Raw genomic sequence first — 19,227 nt, 5'->3', positions numbered from 1 at the left:
GCAACGGATTTTATAGAGGGAGTTACGGTAAAGGTTCCACTCTCCCACCTCTCTCTCTAAAATCATGTGTGCCGGTACAATCCAACTCTGAATCATAAGTATTTAGATAGAGACTGTGCTAGTTCCTTTAACAGTTCTTTAACCGCCTTTGATATCTCTCATAGTTTTCGAGCTAGGCAGCCTCGAAGTTACAATTTTTTCGATTTCAGCATCTCGTAACTTTGAAGCAACGCGTTTTTTGCCCTATATTTAACTAACTAACTAACTAACTCTATGGCCTGTGGAAACCGGAGGTTCAAAACCGCGTTCACAAAAGCTCTCCACTGACTTCTATCCTTAGCTAACTGCATCCAGTTTCTACTTGGTATTCCAATCTCTGCGAGATTCATCTTAACATTGTTCTCCCATCTGCGCCTAGGTCTTTCTAATGGTCGTTTTCCGATTGGTCTTCCAGTCAACACTTTGAAAGCGTTTCTACTTTCTTCCATTCTAGCTACATGACCCACCCACCTAAGCCTCCTAGACTTGACGACCCTAACAATGTTGGGTAAACCATATAAATTATGTAGTTCCTCGTTATAAAGTTTCCGCCATTCCCCATTCCCGTTCCTCTTGGGTCCGAATATTCGTCTCAGGATCTTGTTCTCAAATATTTTCAGTCTATGTTCTTCCCTCAGAGTAAGTGACCATGTTTCGCAGCCATACAAAACAACAGGCATGATTATCGTTTTGTATATTTTAAGCTTCAAATTCCTCGACAGAATTCGCGACGACAAGAGATTTTGAACCGAATAGTAACACGAATTCCCTGCTTTTAGTCGACATTTAATTTCTATATGTATATGGATTTTTTTTTATTGGTTAGGTGCGAGATTTCACCAGTGGATTTTGGGTACATAACAAATGAACACCCTGTATATAAATATGGTAAAAAGGTGAATATGACAGATTAACATACTACTACGTTCTTGAACTCAAAATTATATATATATATATATATATATATATATATATATATATATATATATATATATATATATATATATATATATATATATATCGCTCTCTCAACTACGAGAACAAAGCAGTACATTAAGTCGGGTCTATTTGACCTATCTTCGCTTCGCTGATAACATTGTTCACTTCACAAACAACATTACAGAAATAAAAGGTGTTATAGAAGAGGAGATGAACACGAAAGAAAAATCAAAGGAATGTTCAATAACTTCGCAAAGAAGTCAAAGATAAAAGTTGAAAATATGGAATTAGAAGTGAGTCCTTAGGCGTACCAGAACAGGATATTTACATTAAAGAAGGAATTAAGACATGAAGTTTGGCTGCAGTTCATTCGGGGGAAAGTTTCATAAATAAAATCCCGATATTTCTGAAGCGTAAAATTTTAAATGAATGTATTCTTTGTAATTTCACATATTCATCGGAGACATGAACACTAAAAAAATAATATGTACTCAACGTTGGAAGATCACACAATAAAATATATGCTGTTAGCCACAAATATAGTATAAAGATTACTAATATCAGAAAGATTGCGGAAGTGACGGATGTAATGGTGAAAGTCAAAGATTTGACGTGGTATTGGTCCACTTATATCACAATAACAAATTATTAGACGTGTACAATCAATCTTTGACTAAATGTCGTACGCAGAAATTTAAGTAGAGTTAAGCATTCGATCTTGTATGTATTTTATATAGTATCTATAAAACGTTCTCGTGGACGTTGGTATGACTAAATTTTAAGAAAATGAAACATTTACTTTAACGTCACTAGATTATGCCCTTTAGGCCAAGGGAAACAGATGATTAAGACAAGTGAATGGTGATGGAAGAATTGATGGAATGAGAATGTAGAAGGAAAGGGAGAACGCCGAGAAAACCCATGCACACGATGTGGTCCACTTCAGGTCATGATCATTTGTTTGTGGGCAACCCTGATGCTAAGTCGATTTTGCAAACATCAGGGTCAGATAAATGTGCAAGTTGTCCTTTCTAAGCATAAGCCAATTGCACACTTGCGCGTTTGGAATTATGTTTTCACATTACTGCTGTACCTATATATCTGTTTAGAAATGAACAGAACTCCAAATTCCTCTATATCATTACAAAACTAAAGAAGTCAGGTTGAAACATCGAGATTAGAAGGAAAGAGGATCCAGAACCTTCCATCTCAATTACTGTAGTCATAGGCGTGCTCGCAGGGTATGTGTGTGCTGCAGACCCTTATAAAATTAGTTTCTTCTTCAATTGTTATGTATTCTAATCTAAATTTTGGTATCTTTAATATATGATTTTTAATACTCCTAAAGTCCAATGACATGAGCACATGAGAATATTATAGTAAGAGAGATGGTGAACTCTAATTACTTTTCAGCGCATCCATGGGCGGCGATTAGGGGGGCAAAGGGGGCAGGTGCCCCCCCCCACTTTTTTGAAATAACCCGTTAATGTATATAGTTTCATTTGGAAATGTGAAGTGTTTGTTTGTATTACTGTTTCATGAAAAAGTGGTACCACATAATATTTGTCGTCGCGTGAGTACATATTGGTTGTCTTCCCGTGGAGTTAAGAAAGCTATAGGAAATGCATTTTAATTGCGGCAAAAAATAACCCCAAAATTAACCTATTGGAGCACAACAATTCTAGCATACTTTCATTTCTTCTTACAAGGGGTTGATATGTAAGTCAGCCGCTTTGAAACTAATTGAGATAATATTTCGAGAAGAAAAAGTATTTCACAAGTCATTCTTTAATTGCACAAAAATTGACAGTTCCTAAAGTATCTTTTATTCTATCTAGTAATAAAGAATATTGATTAAAAAGAGAGTAATAAGAAACAACTTCTACCTCTTTCATTGTTTTGCAGTGTGTTATACGTTATATGGTGTGTTTAGGGATGTGCGAGCACGGGCTTCTCTGGCAAGGGGACGAGGGGGACGCGTCCACCCCTAATAGGTGTATTTTGAAGTACAAAATATTCAATATTTTATTCTAATTTAAGTTATTTACTAACGACAGAATATCATATAAATAATAATAATTATATTTAATTGGAATATAATATTCAGGCTGTGAAACGATTGTAATCGAGTTCTTGATATACGTTAGGGGGTCCGTGAAGGTAAGCAGAAAGATAACAAATAGAATCGAAGTTAATAAACAGGTTGGGATAGGTAATACCATTTAAATCACTTTCTTTGATGCCCCCTCCCCAAATTTTACATGCGAGAGACGCCAGTGTGTGCGAGTGTATATACAATTAAATTTAGTGAACTCAGCTCTAGGTTTTGGGATTATTTTGTATAACTGGAGTGTGGAGTGATTCTAAGTATTGTTGTGTTTTGATGTGTTCCAAAAAAGTGAAAACTGCACCTAATGGGCACGAACATGTTTCGGGAAGCTGCAAAAGCAAATATTGCTTTAAAGTCGTAGCATATGCTTGTAGTATTTACTGTCTTTCATTTTCTAAGAGTATTAACATACATTTAATAGCATGTACGGAATTAAAAACATGAGTTGTTCATTAATCCCCAGTCTCAATATAACTTTTACAAAACAAGCCTTATTATTCATTACTGATTAATATTATCCTTTCTATTTATTTGTTTTGCAAATTTGTTATTAAATAATCTGATCACACAATTTTCCAGACAGAATTTTAAGGTGTTCACGAGCAAGGAATCAAATCTTTCTTATATCTTTGTTGTTTAAGAGTACAAAGGGCTAGTACCCACTTACGTTGCTCTTGTCAATTTACTTAATAGAATATGAAATACGATATACGGTATTTTAACTGAAAAAGATACTATCTTATTGGTTATACAACCTTTCGTCAAACAAAGTGTTAGAAATAACCAGAGAAACTAAGATTGAAATACAAATATTCAGATCATGCCTTGCCCCCCCCCCACTTTTAACGTCCAATCGCCGCTACTGAGCGCATCCATATAAAAAGTTCTCTGCTGCATATCCATATGAAAAATTCTGGCTACGTCTACGGCTGCAGTATTTTGGCGGTGTCATTCAGAATATGAAATCTACCTGTAAATGTTCCTTTAATAATCTTATTTCACTTTACATATTTAAAGATACTAAACAACATATACAAAAATGATGTAAGAAGAAAACAATTAGTTCCCAGCCTTGAACTTATTCGTGTCAAGTTGTTTTTATTATCTATTTGTAGAGTGCTTTAAACTTTCAAGTAATTCCTAGTACTTTTAATTACTCAAAACTTTTCTGTTTAGAGTGTTCATAGTTACTTGCACAATTTGGTAGATCGTTTATTTAATACTACGGTAAGTGTTACAAACAACGATTATAACATAATGAAACATATTTTTTCTATTATATCTTATTTGTTTCTGTGTTATCCTCAAACCTTCTCAGTCACTTTTCATACAGAAGACCTCTCATACATGTACTATATTCGAGTACTTTTATTAAATCAGTAAATAAATAGATATCATATTTAAAAAATACTACTTTTAAAATTAATATTTGTTCATAACATCATAAGAAATACTCTGTACATTTTCTTCTACTAGGCTCTACCAAAATTCGGCGTCCTTCTCCGAAGTGAAATTGGGTTTTTAATTTGGGACGAAGTTTTGGAGAAATCTGAGCTTACAAGACCTGGATCAAGATTGAAAACTCCTTCCCTACCTGTTTGGGTCTCTTGTTGTCGTGGTCATTACGGCATTCTTTTCAATACCAACAGGGATCTCTTAAGAGATTACCACGCAGAACACAGGTAAGGCCATTAGAATAGTACAACATTCTTCATCATATCCTTTACACTTTAGCTCTGAAGCTCCAAACGGTGTTTATAAATCCCTAAATTAATTTAAAAACTACTGAAGATCTCGTTACCCGTGATTCGTATGTTCGCCATTCTAACATACTGGAAATACAGAGTGGAAATATTTATTTGTTAATTCTATTATTTTAAATGGGAAAGGCAGGATGATTTAAACTTTTTGTTGGATTTACAAGATATATATATATATACTAAGTAATTTTTATATTTGTATATCTTTGGATAAGTATATTTAAGTGTTGCTGAATGACATAGGAAACTGATCATAGAACAAAACAGTTCAACATAAACTATACACATAAGTATATTTCATTCTTTAGTTAACAACTTTTAATTTTCAAATTTTAGTTCTACCTCCAAAAATGCACCTTTAAACTTTAATTTCTCTACAATTTTAGTTTCTTCTGTGTTTTGTTTGGAGCTTATATCCCTTAGCCAACCACACTCACACATCTCAACAAGATTATATCCAGCTTTCTTTACTTGTTCAGATCTTCTTTTAGTCTTTCTATATAAATGTTCCATAGTTTCGTGATTAACATAGTTATAATGGATTTTTTTAAGCATCTTTTACAACCATGGCAAAACACTGTCTTTGTCTCAGAATCATAACCATCAACTTTAGAACCACAATATAGTTACTTCGCCTTCATTCAATGCGTGTTTAATATTTTTATTTTTAAAAGAGTTTAACCATTGGTCATTCCACCTCAGATCGACCAATTTTCAAAGGTCTTCCCAATGACCATAATGGATTTTCGTGAAAAGTTGTACACATAAGCTGGGTAGTATCAAGAGATAAAATACCAAGTTCAAAAGCATTTCTGTAAATAAAACCAAAGATATACACCACAGTGCGTAGGCCCAATATTTGCCGAAATGAACAATGTTGTCCGCGTCACGTTTTCAGAGTCTCACAACGTTCTTATTATAAATGATATCAAAGTAAAATTTACAGGATTTACAGAACTAAACACAAAGTTTGTACTAACAGCAGCAGATTGAATTTCCAGAAATAATTGTGGCTGACATATTCATTTAAAACCAAAACGAAAATACGAAATACTAAAATGTTACAAAGTTCAGCATTTTTTATGGGAAGAAGAGAGTGGGTAGGGAGAGTCTTATCTTATTTATATCTGCATCGTCGTGCTCAGACTTTTTACATAATTTACAAACAGGTGTTTTTGGTTTACATTCTTTGTTTTTCTACATAATCATAAGCTTTGTGACACTTACCACGATAATAATTACTTTCAAGAAATGCTTACACACTACTAATTGCATCAAAAAGATTTCTACTCTTGTATAGATAAATTTTTACTTATTTTTCTTTTCCAGAATAATTAAAATCGTATTCTCAGCGCATATAACTTTGATTTGAATATCTAATAGTTGCTCTCACTGTTTAAGATAATATAATGTAAAATATTCTTCATTATATTGTGTTTAACGATTACATATTTCCATGGTTAATTCTGTTTGTATCTTTCATCCATGCCTTATATTTTTAATGTTTTGAGCACTTAATTCTCCGTCAAATATTACATTGGTTTTATAAGTTAAAGCTCCAATTATTACTTGAAGACAACACAAATGATCTTTGTTATTTATCTTAATAATACATATCTTAGGTCTTCTATCTTCAGAAATGTTTACTATTCGTTGATTTGATTTACTGTACTTCCTCCTGGTATGTTAATTACATCAATGTTAAATATTGTTTCTTCAATATCTACTGCTTCATCAGATGTTAAAGTTCTTTGTATGTGATTTAATACATTTCTAACATTGAGTCCTGTTCTTATTGGTGAAGTTATAGATTGTGTGTAATAATTCTTATTTTAACACTTTTATAAAATTTGAAGTTTCTTTAGCTTTGTTAACCATATCATTATAGCACTGTATAGTTTTTTCCATGGCTTGAGTAAATGTTTTCAGTTTCATCTTGTAATCTGTCATGTAGCACTTGAATTTGATTGTACACTGGTTTGCCTATTTCAACTATCTGAATTTTTTACCTTTAAATAAAGGATTATCAAATGGAAATAACTTTCTTATGTGTTTACCTTTAATTTTTTAATTCTTGTGGTATTTTACGTCCAGAGAATGCACCTTGTTTATATGAAAAAAAAATGTGTAAATGATAATTTGCTCTGTTCATATTGTTTAATAATATTAATCAGTTCAGCTATTCTTAATTTGGAATAATCTCGTATCCCTTTTTCTTCATATAATTTCACTCCAATATTAGTAGTACTATTACTATTACTAGAATTCACTTCTCTCTTATATATTCTATACTTAGGAAATCTTTGTTCTTGTAGTTCATCATGTTCTTAATATGGTTAATAAACATATTCTTTCTTAATTGACAACAACCTCTTATTCTTTTGCATGTATTTCTTAATTCAACTACTACGGTATATACCTATTCCAGTTTTCGTTTTCTTCTTTGATCGTTTCATTTGATTTCAGTTTTCTCATATTTTCATTCTTAAAATCACTACTGATAAAATTCATTTCTCATTTATTATAAAAACTTTTAAAAATTCGTTATAAGTGTCTTTATTTTAATTTTTCTAATACAACAGCTAATATTTACATAGACTACAGAATCGGAATTTATGGGATTTATTTAGTAAAATTTTGTGATAGCTAGGCGAAAGGATTTGGTAAGATCCAAAGCAGTTCAATATAATTATTTTATTTCTATTTTCTCTTGTTTTACTTGTATAACTTAGAAAATAGGGTACGACATTATTGATTGATTTGCGTTTCCTAGAATAGACTTAATTGTTTGTGAAGATTTTCTTTTTCAGAAAGGATACTAACTTATTACACATGATTATTTTTGGAAAAGAAAGATAGGATTAATTAAGGACGCTAATTTTCTGAGTCAATACTTGATTTCCTTTTGGTGCATAGGTATTATTTGCAGAATTTTAGGATCTGAGCATGTTGTTGATTCATTGAGATGAACCGTATATTTTATTAAAAATTGTAAGAACATGTTCATATATTTTAAGTAGGTAGTGATTAATATGGTCAGACCCAGAAAATTTTTCGTCATTATTTGTTTAACAATCGACCTGATTTCTAGCTCTATGATGAATGTTTAAGTACATAGTTTTAGTGTGCTGTTACCTATTCAAGTTTAGCGTCCCTTTTTGGTTCCGAGGGTATTTCAGACATCGACCTATAATGTAATTTGGAATCTAAATCACCGTATGCATTGGATTGCTCTTCCATTAGGGAATCTAACCCAGAACCACGTGCAAGCAAAGTCGCGTGCTGATTACTAGACCAGAGAGGAGGGTGCTCACTGAGTAATGGAAATTTCAGTTGAATACATATATATATATATAGAATACAAGTACGTTACAGTCTCGTTTAACCGAATTTGGTGGGCCCCATAGTGCTTCGTAGGGATGCGCACGAGACAAGATTTGTGGCTGTCTCGTCTCGGAAATGGGTTGCAAAATTGATGTCTCGACTCGAAAAGTGTATATTTCTCCATCGGAAGAGCCGTGTCTCGACTCGAATTTTGTGAGGAAAATCTTGTCTCGACTCGTCTCGTGTACTTATCGTCCCTAGTGCTTCGGTTGAACGAAAATTCCATTAAGCTGAATACAGGGCTTTTGATACACATTACCGTATATTTGATATATTTTCACTGTAAAGAGACATTGTTCGTGACGCAAGAACATTGCTAAACTAAAACCGCACGATAGCTCCTTCGTGGCTAAGTGGTTACCGTATGCACCTTTGGCGTGGGAAACCAGGATTCGATTCCCGGCGGGAGTTTAAATTAGCTCCTTAAAAATTGATTTTGATTTTTAAATTTTTATCTGTATCTTTATTTATTTCTATTTTCATTTATTTATTTATTTATATTTACTTAAGATTATATGTACACTTCTTAGCAATTCGTTCTCTGAGACGTTTTAATCAGAAGTAATTCAGGAGGGGATTTGATTTTGTTGTTCCATGTAAACGTGATTTGGTTAACCCGGAGATTTGGTTAGTAAGGATTTGATTAAACGGGACTGTAGTGTATTTAAATAGTGTAGAAATATATTATAATAGACGTTAAAATCGATTACACACTTTTTTCTTTCAATTTTAGATTCAACCTTCTGTACTACAATAGCACTACGTATCAAATCAACCAGACGATACTTAGTGTAGACACACGATTCAACGACGGGAAGGAAAAGGAAGAATTCTCATTGCCATTACTAGAAAGATTGATACACACTAAGTAAGTAGAGTAGAAAACAAGTTAACGACAATAATTGATTCCTTGTCATAATAATTATGTGGTAGTCTATATATTAAAATGCTAGTTTTATATGTTTGTCTCCAATCCTTTCGACAATGGGATCTCGAAAACCACAAGTGCTAGAAACGTGGCGTTTTCAATGGTCGATTCCTTGTGGTCCAGTTCTCATTCAAATTTTCAATAACCGTGTCGTTATTGTTCTATTCAACACTTTAGAAGCCCTTTTGAACCCATAAGATTAACATTGTTGCAGGCCGAAACGACGGTACTAGGCAGGCAACCAGTAGAGTTACATATGGCGGGTTGACGGACATTGCAGGCGCTTTGCTTAAATCTGAAAGGCAAAACCTATTGCATGCTGGCAACTTCAAAAACCTCAAGAGAAGCAATGAGGCGTACTGGAACGGATATGGATTTATTAGAAAGAAATATTTTCACCTGATATCGTGTTACTTCTACAAATTTGCTACAAACTCACTCCAACATCTATACATAGCAGTTCACTTTCTTTGTGAGTCTTCTATTCTTTACTTGTGTGAGTAAAGTGACATGCACAGTGGGAAGGAGATTCTTGCTCATACCTGAACTATGCGCTGAGTGGACAGAGCAGGTTCAACTAGTAGTTATTTAAAGAAACTAATTGATTTACTTTTATTGTACAATTTCAAAAGTGGTAAGTGTTGAAATCTTGTCTAAAAACTGCGTCGATGGAAGTTTTTCAACCACTGCCCTTTCTCAATATAATTAAGAAGTCATTCATATGAAAATGAAATCACTTATTGTGAAAACTTCTTGCACTTTGTGGTTCTAGGACTCTAAACATTGAAGCTTACCATTTTGTAAACTGGTTATCGTAGGAATGTATGTAATTTTTCAATGAAAATATACCAGTTTACCATATTATGAGTTTCAATTTTTAAAACTCTTGCAACACAAAATGGAAGATGCGGTTTTCAGTTGGGAAGGGGGCAATAAATGAGACGGGAGAACGATAAAATGAGAACAAATCACAACATGTATTTCTCTATAAAAGTCTTAATGGCATTACAGATAATTCTGACTTTCTGGATTCGCTTGGTTTCAACGTTAGAAAATAATTTTTGCGCATTATCTTTTTATTGTGATAAATTTTGCGCTAACTTGCATCACAACTAACCTCTCATAAGACTTAGCAAAAAGTATAATAAAATGATACAACTCAATTCGGATGCGGATTTCTCCATATAGTTTAAAATATATTTGTCTAGAATTAAGGAAGTTTTAATCCAAACTAATATTTGATGGTATTGTAAATTTCATACCCCATTTAATATATTTACTACGTAAATCCAGCTCTAGGTGTCCATAAATGTATCATTTAATAAATGAAAGTATAATACTTCACATGAAGTGTGATGAGACTTGCTATTATCTTTTACTTTTTTATATCTACGATATGTTGAAATAAATATCGTAGTTTATATATTTGTATGTACTACTACGTTTTCTAACATACAACCATATACATACAAACATATAAACTCGATATTTATTTCAACACACCCTATCAATTGTAACATCTAACAACTATAATTACTATTGTTATGAGAAGCACTCTATTTAGTTTTAAATTTACTTCTCTCTTAATTGAAATTTGTATTAATGACGTCATGTAATACGCCTATTGTAATTAGGGGAAATCCTCTTACAGGTAATAAAATATAATAATAATAATAATAATAATAATAATAATAATAATAATAATAATAATAATAATAATAATGGGAATATAGGAATTGCTTTTCAGTTGCGCAGATGCGGTAAGCAGTGAAACCACAATAGGTAAATTTAATTTTGCATCTTAATAGTACGCCCGTAATAAGTTCAGTAAAATACTCAACGACGCAGTTTTTGAGACGTTTTCAACGACTGTAATGTTCAAATTGTATATAAAAGTAGTTTAAATTTTAACGAATAGTTTCCTTTTACGGTCGGTCAACGCCTATAACCTTTTAGGATTTATTTTATTTTATTTTTATTTATTTCATTTACTTATTGTCGTTCGCACTGGTAGTTATACTATTGTCTCGCCTGGGAAATACAAGTCGGTCAAGCCTGAGCGTCGCAACTAGGTACTGAGAACATCCTAACATTCCGACATATAATCAGTTAGATGCGTATTTCTTTGTTTCCTTATAATTAACATCTTTTTGTGAAGTTCTGAAGTACTTTCACATCCACTGCAATCATGGATGTCCGCAGCGGGGGACGGGAGGGCAGTTGCTCTTTCAACGGATTTTCGAAAAAGGTTCAGTTGTTCGAAATACATGTCAAAACATTAGATTTGCTATCTCACCCACTAGAGTATTTAATATTTTTACTGTAATTAATAAAGTTATGCAATATGCATTGACAAGAATTATTTTACAATAAGCATTGTATGCATCAAGATGTGTGTTGTGTTTCAGTCTTTTGCCTGCTTTCCTCCTTGGGAAAAAACCCTGCGGGCGTTTCTGGCTACCATAAAAGTCGAAAAATCAAAATATTAACCTAGCTGGTTTTAATGATAAAACCGACCATGACTTAGGGACCATTGGCCCAGAAGCAATCAGACACAGTGACTACGAATTTTTTCATATATATGCAGAATATAGAATATATATATATATATATGTATGTGTGTGTGTGTGTGTGTGTGTGTGTTTGTTTGTTTGTTTGTTAAAGAACAACATTGAAGATAACTGCAAGGTCTATCAAAATATAAGCGAGTGAGAACCAAAAAAATTAAGCTTCACATTTCTCTTATGAGGGATATCGAAGTCCAAAAAGCAAACCTCTAAAACTACCGACGAAAAAAAATAACTTGTTGTATATAATAGCGGAAGCGGGATCCGGACCTGGCTGACACAACAAAAATCGAGACTCAAGAAGATCCAAGGTAATCCAATTGCCTGTAGCCCGTGCATCGCTGATGTGCTTACCAAAAGTAGATTAAGCTCAAGGATATACACGAACTAACAATTTTAGGAAATGTAGTCGTAAGGGGAATATATGGTGGAAAATAGTGGAATGGGAATACATTTACGTCTGTATAGTCTCCTCATCTCCGAATAGTGGGAATGTTAGCAACGACTCCGGTGAAAGAAAGACCTTTAAAGCTAACGCCACGTGGTGGTACTACTATCGGTTACTGAGAATGCTCTCTCAGGTGGGAGCAAAAACTACAATTGCGTTGCATGGTATCACTACTGTCGGTCAATGGGAATACCAAGTCAGATGAAAGCAAAATCTTTACAGCCGTGTTTCATGGTATCGTAAATCACTGAGAATGCCAACTCAGGTGGAAACAAAAATTTTACAGGTGCGTTGCGTGGTTGCGCTACTGTAGGTCACTGAGTATACCAACTCAGGTGGAAGTTTAAATTTGCAGCTGCGTTGCATGATGTCGCTACTATCGGTAGTAAACGTAAATAGTCCAGAGTTACTTTTCCCATTTTATTCCGATAATGTATCCTAACAACAATATATAATTACGTGCATAGTACAGTAATTCAAACATACTTCATTCAAAAGTTCCATATTATTAGATTATAATTGAGTGCATATTTGAACTTTGGGACTTGTAGCTTTGCGTTCACTGAAGGATTGAATTTTTTAGAGAATCAGAAGCTTTTAGAATTGAGTGCATATTTGAACTGCGGGATATGTAGCTCTGTGTTTATTGAAGGATTGAATTCTGTAGAGAATCTAGGGCTTTACTGGTAGCCTGGGGCTCTTCAACCACAAACTCCACGTAACATGCATAAAATGTTGATGTAACCATTTTATGAAACTTCCGATACTTGTGCATAGTTTTGAAATTTAAAAAAAAAAATGTCTTACGGCAACGCTCTCTAGATGGTAGCTTGAGCAACTCGAGTAGAAGAGTTGATATGTTTAATTATATCTTGAATTCATTTACCTCTTTGCTTCATGACTAATCCATGGAAGCCTCGAAGTGTATTTTATCAGTGATGGCAGAATACTCTTATATGACACATAGAAAATATTCCAAACAAAAATGTTTGAATTACTTGGAACAATCAAACAATATAAATTACATAAGTCTTTTAATCTAATTTCATGCAATATTTTATTGTTATAATGCAAATTATTTTTACTTTCAGATGGCAAGATGCACATGTGAACTGGAACGGATCTACTCCATTTGTGTGATTAAGATATTTTTTTTCTTGGTGTAATGAAGATATTAACAGTGTTCTTCCTGCCAGGAGGCAAATATAGTTATAGTAAATCCGTCCATTTGTATGTGTAGTATAATCTGTTAACAATACATGAAAATGGTTAGAAGAATTAGTTTGGCTTGACCAGTTTCTGTTTTCAGCTTCACTTGAATTACCAGTGTATAAAATAGACTATCATCAGCTTACTGGAAAACAAACAATTTGCAAAATCAGTGTATAATAGGTATTATCAACTTAATAAAAAACAATGTACAATAGTTGGGTGTGTTATAAAATGGGATGCTTGACTAGTTTAGTATAAAAATGAAATAGAAGGCAATGTCAAACAAGAACGCACAAATTAAAACAACGAATATAAGACAGTTGAACATTGTTATTCTCATGTAATCAGAATAATATATACTATATGTGCTTCATATTCTGATAAAATTGTCAATAGGACTTGGAGTTTATTATCAAATCAATAAGATAACTTGTTTTTTTTACCTTGGTTGATTCTTTTGTCTTTTCATTCCAATGTTTTTTTTAATGCGCAATTTATTCATATTTCTCTCACTATCACTACGCATTTGAAAATTAGTAAACATCTATCGGTACTGAATTTATAACTACCTACCGGTACCACATAGATTCTACTGCTACCATATAAGGATGGATAAACCTACCGGTACCACATAGATTATATCGTTACCATTTAAGAACAGGCAAATGCGTGCCGGTAGCACATAGATTTTACCACTACCCATTTAAGAATAGGTAAAATGCCTGCCGATACCATTTAGATTCTACCGCTATCTATTTAAGAATTAGTAAATGCCTACCAGTACCACATAGACGCTATCTCTATCCATTTAAGAACTGGTATGTGTTTATCGATATAGCAGGGATACTACTGGTACACGTTTAAGAATTGGTAAATTTCTACCGGTACCATTATACTATATTTTAAATGAACTGTACCTAAATATATCCTAGGGTACTATAATTTCTTTCTTTAAAATATCAATTTCGTTTTCGGTATGTTAGGCTAGTTATTTACCACAGGTTAATGTCCAGCGAATTTTGGTGGTCATCAATAGATGGGTGCATCAAGTCGTTAAAATTTGATTTAATGATGGTAACTTCACAGTAAATATTAATAAAAATTAAAAGGCAAATCTATGAACACAATGAGCTTTCTAGTTCGAACGAATTGTTTGTAGAGTTGCAGAGTATTGTTCTACGACAAAAAAATATTTTAGTGAAAATTTAATTTAAAGTTTAGCGTCCCTTTTAGCACCGAGGCTATATAGGAAGTGAACCTACAGTTTAATGTGAAATTCGAACCACATGAGGTCCCGCCGGAAATCAAACCGTGGTCTCCCACGCCAAAGGCGCGTTTTCTAACCGCTTAGCTACGAAAAAGCTTATGTGAAAATTTAATAATGTTAAAGTTAACAATAATTGCTCAGAAAGCATAGTAGCTAGACTTCGTGGAAAAAAACATATTTGAAATTCATGCATAAATTAAACTTACGTTAGTAACTATCATTGCGAACGATGATAATTATTAGAAATAATGTAAGTAAAAGGCTAATAGTCACCACAAGAAACATTTTCCTATTTCTTATCTATGGTTTAAATCCTTTCCGAAGTGTGCCTAGGCTGAAGATGAAGACGATGTTCTTCGAAAGTACTTCCTAGTGATGTGGTTTGTTTCTTGCGGTGACTATTATCCTTTTACTTACATTATTTCTTATGTTAGTAACGTTTTTGGAGTTAGAAACGTTTTATATCGAAAGTTACGCAGAGCAAGTTTACCTATCTACCTATATGCTTAACGTTTGTCAATACCGTTAAAATTCGAACGTGAGAAGGTTAAAAATCCTGTATACCCAAGCTCCCTATTTCAAGTATAAAACACGATATACAGAAAGAAAAAAATCCGTATATAAGGAAAGAATACCACCGTTAAACTAAGGTATATCTAAAGTGCACGTTTATGGTTTTAATTTTGTAAACTGAAGTTATATTAGAAATTGAACAGAATAACTGAAGTTCACAATAATCTTCTCGAACGGAGAACAAGATGTAAGCCAAACATTATACCAAAGCAAAAAAGGGGGTGTATCTCTTTCTTGGTTTACGATACTTTCTGCTAGTTTGAGTTTAAGCAACTAGTATATATATATATATATATATATATATATATATATATATATACATCTTTGCACGGTGTTTATGCAACCAATATAACCGTTGAGGTGTGTTAGTTGCATAACTAACAGTTGCTGGCCATGAATGAAGTGCCAGTTCGAAAACCAATAAAGATAGCCAGCCCTAAACTGAATGCAGGATTCATAACTAGTGAATGTTTCCAAACCTTTTCTTTAATTGTAAAATCCATTACAGGAAAATAAAGTTGGTACTTCAATAAGAAAATCATGTTAAAAATCAAAAAAGCTATTTCTTTTAAAATATATCCGACTTTTAAGGAAAAGAGTCTCAGAAAACTATTTCTTTCTTTCATTTCGACTCAAGACTCTCGATCTTCTCTTAGATTTGTTGTCAAAGCCTTCAATCACATTCATTATGTAGTAAGTTGTGCATGTCTGTTATGTGGTAATGTACATAATGATATAATTAAGTCTTGTTTCCTGTATTCGACTGTTAAAAATTATTATACTATACAGTATTTAGTGGCGGCCACTGAAATTAAGTTGCACTGTTGCTCAACGGCCCAACGACCTTATTTAAAAAAAATATTTGCTATCAACAAAATTTACTTTCATTAGTTTAATTTTATACATAGCGGAAGTAATATGTTATCATCTTCCTCTATTTAAAAAATCTGTTTATAGTAAAGAAAGTAACCTTCAGAGAATTAGTAATGTGTATAGCTGCTGAAGGCTCCTTGCATTGACCAGCTTTCTTTCTATGGCACCACGTACAGTGTCGCAAAGCTGAAACGCTATAAAATTCCATCTCGAGTGCAAAAATTATAATTTTGCTTCTTGATTTCCCACGTTGTATTATATTATTATTATTATTATTATTATTATTATTATTATTATTATTATTATTATTATTATTATTATTATTATTATTATTATTATTATTATTATTATATGGAAATTCAACTTATGTACGTTGTATGTTATCTGTTTCATTTCTTTTGAAATTATTAATAAATTTCGATCTTACACGTTTATAAAAGAGTATGTGAATAACTATTTTTCTTAATCGGAAACAAATAGCTATATTTTGTTATGTTGTCAGAAATGAAGTGATTCCATCACACCTTTGCACCATCACCTTATATGATGTTAGAAAAGTAATTGAGCCCATTGATGTTAGAAAAGTTTTGTTCTCCACACATATCTTGTGAAACATTTGAAAATTAATTGTTTCTCGTTTGATATTTCATTTTCTTTCTTTCATTCATTTATTGTTTAATTTTCTTCTTTCTTTAAATACCAGAGCACAAATTTCGTTTCTTGGTTCTTGATTTTTAAGAATCACATATGATTAAGCCAGTGGCGTATTTAGGGGGGTGGCTTCCGGGCTTAAGCCCCCCCCCGAAATCTTACTTATTATAGTAAAGTATATGAAATATATTGCAGAATTTTCACATTTTCAGGCAAAGCCCCCCCCCCCGAAAGTTAGCAAAGCCCCTCCCGAAACAAAATCGTAAATACGCCACTGGATTAAGCCAATCTTCACTAGCATGACTTTGTCGATACGAAGCAAAAGACTTCAGACCAGAAGTTGACAACATTAAAATGCTTGTTGATGGCCCATTATGTTTACTTCTCGCTCTACATAATTTAACTGGCTTGGATTATACATACAGTGAAAAATCCCATATATGTTGTCAATTTCGATGAAAATTTCCTTTATCCCATTCCGAATAACTAATGTCACAAAATCACACAAAATTAGATTTTTCCCTTGGGTTTGCATCACTGACCTCATTGGATGGGCTGGCTGACAACTAACGTCACCTACACGACAAAGCCAAGACGTCTATTGGATTAGAACGTTCACGTGAGTGTTAGCAGAAATTACTTTAAAAGCCAACGAAGTGCACTGGCGGGAAGCGTGCCAAGATAAAACACAGGTACTCTAATTGTTAAAGATTCGGGGCGTTGTAGATTCATTTTGATATCCTTTGTTGTTATTGTTGTACTTAGAAGATGTATCGCGGCCAAACACGACTAAACGAACTCTCCATTTTCGCTCACTACTTAGCTATTTTTCTCAACAGTGCAACATGTAAAGTAAAAGTCTGCTGGCCGCTGCTGACAGTATTAATGACACATTAAAGATTAATTAAAGATAGATGAATATAATACAAAGAAATATATTTATAGTTTTAAAAATAACATTATTTTGTACGCCTTAATGTAAATATAATATAAATCTGAACGCATATCGATGTTGTATTATCTGTGATGTAAACAAACTGTGTATATAAGTAATACATAGCTTCATTTTCATGGGTTAGTATTTCATTTAAACTTATGACTTTGTACTGATTTATTATGTATATTTTTTAAAATAATAATAATCATTTATTCTGTTTTAAAAGTTTTTAAAAAGTTCAAATAAACATATTAAATATAAAAATATGTTGTAAATTTCTTTTTACATTGGTAATTCCAAATTTCACTTACTAGTAGTACCTTTTAATGCTCCGTTGCTCGTTCTCACTAACGCTTGTTCCACGAGGTAGCGCATTACATTTCATTTAAATAATTAATGCGTTCTTGTTTCAAATTAAATAATTTTATTTATTAGTTAATTGAAGTTGATGTTTTAATTTATAAATATAAAATAGTTCACAGGCCTATTGAATCAATAGCATTAATTTGACAAAAATATCACTTCAAATGTACACATTCCGTAAAGAAGAAAAGAAAGCTACTGAATTCGAATCGGCATAATACTATTTTTGTAATGGAGTGGTATATGAAAGATTTTTGTTTAACTGTCGTGATTTGTATCGTTTTAGGAGATTTAATCTAATTGTAACAGTAAACGGTCAATGTATAGTAGAGGAGAGCCGTCTGTATTTTCAAATCGAAAAAACGTTACAATTTCGCTAATTTCTGTTAATATTAGGTTATATTAGGTTTGGTTTGGTATTTTCAATTAGCATTTACCTTCATCTAAACATTGGCCTCATTCATCTAAACATAAACCCAAGAAACTCTTACTTCCCCTGTGTAGAAATCTTCACTAGGAAGGAAAACGTTCAAGGGTAACAAAGGGACGAAAAGCCACTTTTCGCTAAGAAGGTAACTTGTAAATGATACGTGCTTAAGTTATTAATTTTGTTGTGCTTTTACCCGGGGCCACTCCAAAGGGGGGCCAAAATTAATAGGAGTGATTTTTGCAGGGAATTTTCCCTACAGTCTTCTAATTTTCCATGTTCGAGTACGTTATGGACCCCAGTACATAGCACCTCCGGAGAGTTTGTTCATGCTGAAAAAAAAAATGAATTATAAACCATGACCTTCTAATGAACAGTGTTGATGCAATAGCTATTTCACTGCGAGTTTACGATTTTCTTTATACGGACAGGGTTAATGGGCCCCAAGAACTTACTCCGCTGTCCATGGCACTTAATGTTTTGTGCATGAACATATCTTTGTTAATTTTATCGAATGGATTAGGTTTGATTCGGATGTCTGGATGACACGTTCATGTCTGTTTCTTGTTAGTATGTAGTATAAATCACCTGTGAGTTTGGTTTGGCTTCAAAATAAAATTCTGAGTATCTCATCACGACAAATTAATAGCTGTTTGGTAAATTAACTAAAATGAATAGTTTCTTATGTGTACCCGGTATATTGCTGTTGGTTATGGTGCAAGCAGAGAACTGATATATCAGTCTACAGT

The 19,227-nt window shown here is 32.9% G+C and overlaps 1 protein-coding gene across 1 annotated transcript in view; it reads left to right on the top strand.

Annotated features, from left to right (window-relative positions):
* The window catches only part of LOC145692559 (inactive ubiquitin carboxyl-terminal hydrolase MINDY-4B-like), a 392,682-nt gene extending 374,752 nt beyond the window's left edge, over positions 1-17,930 (top strand). Inside the window, exons 10-12 of the mRNA XM_081767869.1 lie at positions 4,565-4,770; positions 8,966-9,100; positions 13,267-17,930. Coding sequence (XP_081623995.1) covers positions 4,565-4,770; positions 8,966-9,100; positions 13,267-13,315 — 390 coding nt within the window. The 3' untranslated portion in view covers positions 13,316-17,930. The remainder of the gene's footprint in view (positions 1-4,564; positions 4,771-8,965; positions 9,101-13,266) is intronic.
* The last annotated feature ends 1,297 nt before the right edge of the window (positions 17,931-19,227 follow it).

Source organism: Thermobia domestica, chromosome 8 (assembly GCF_964235325.1).
Source record: "Thermobia domestica chromosome 8, izTheDome1.hap1.1, whole genome shotgun sequence".
NCBI classification, from domain to species: Eukaryota; Metazoa; Arthropoda; class Insecta; order Zygentoma; family Lepismatidae; genus Thermobia; species Thermobia domestica.
Note: the sequence above shows the minus strand (reverse complement) of the source record. Positions and strands in the feature narration are given on the sequence as shown.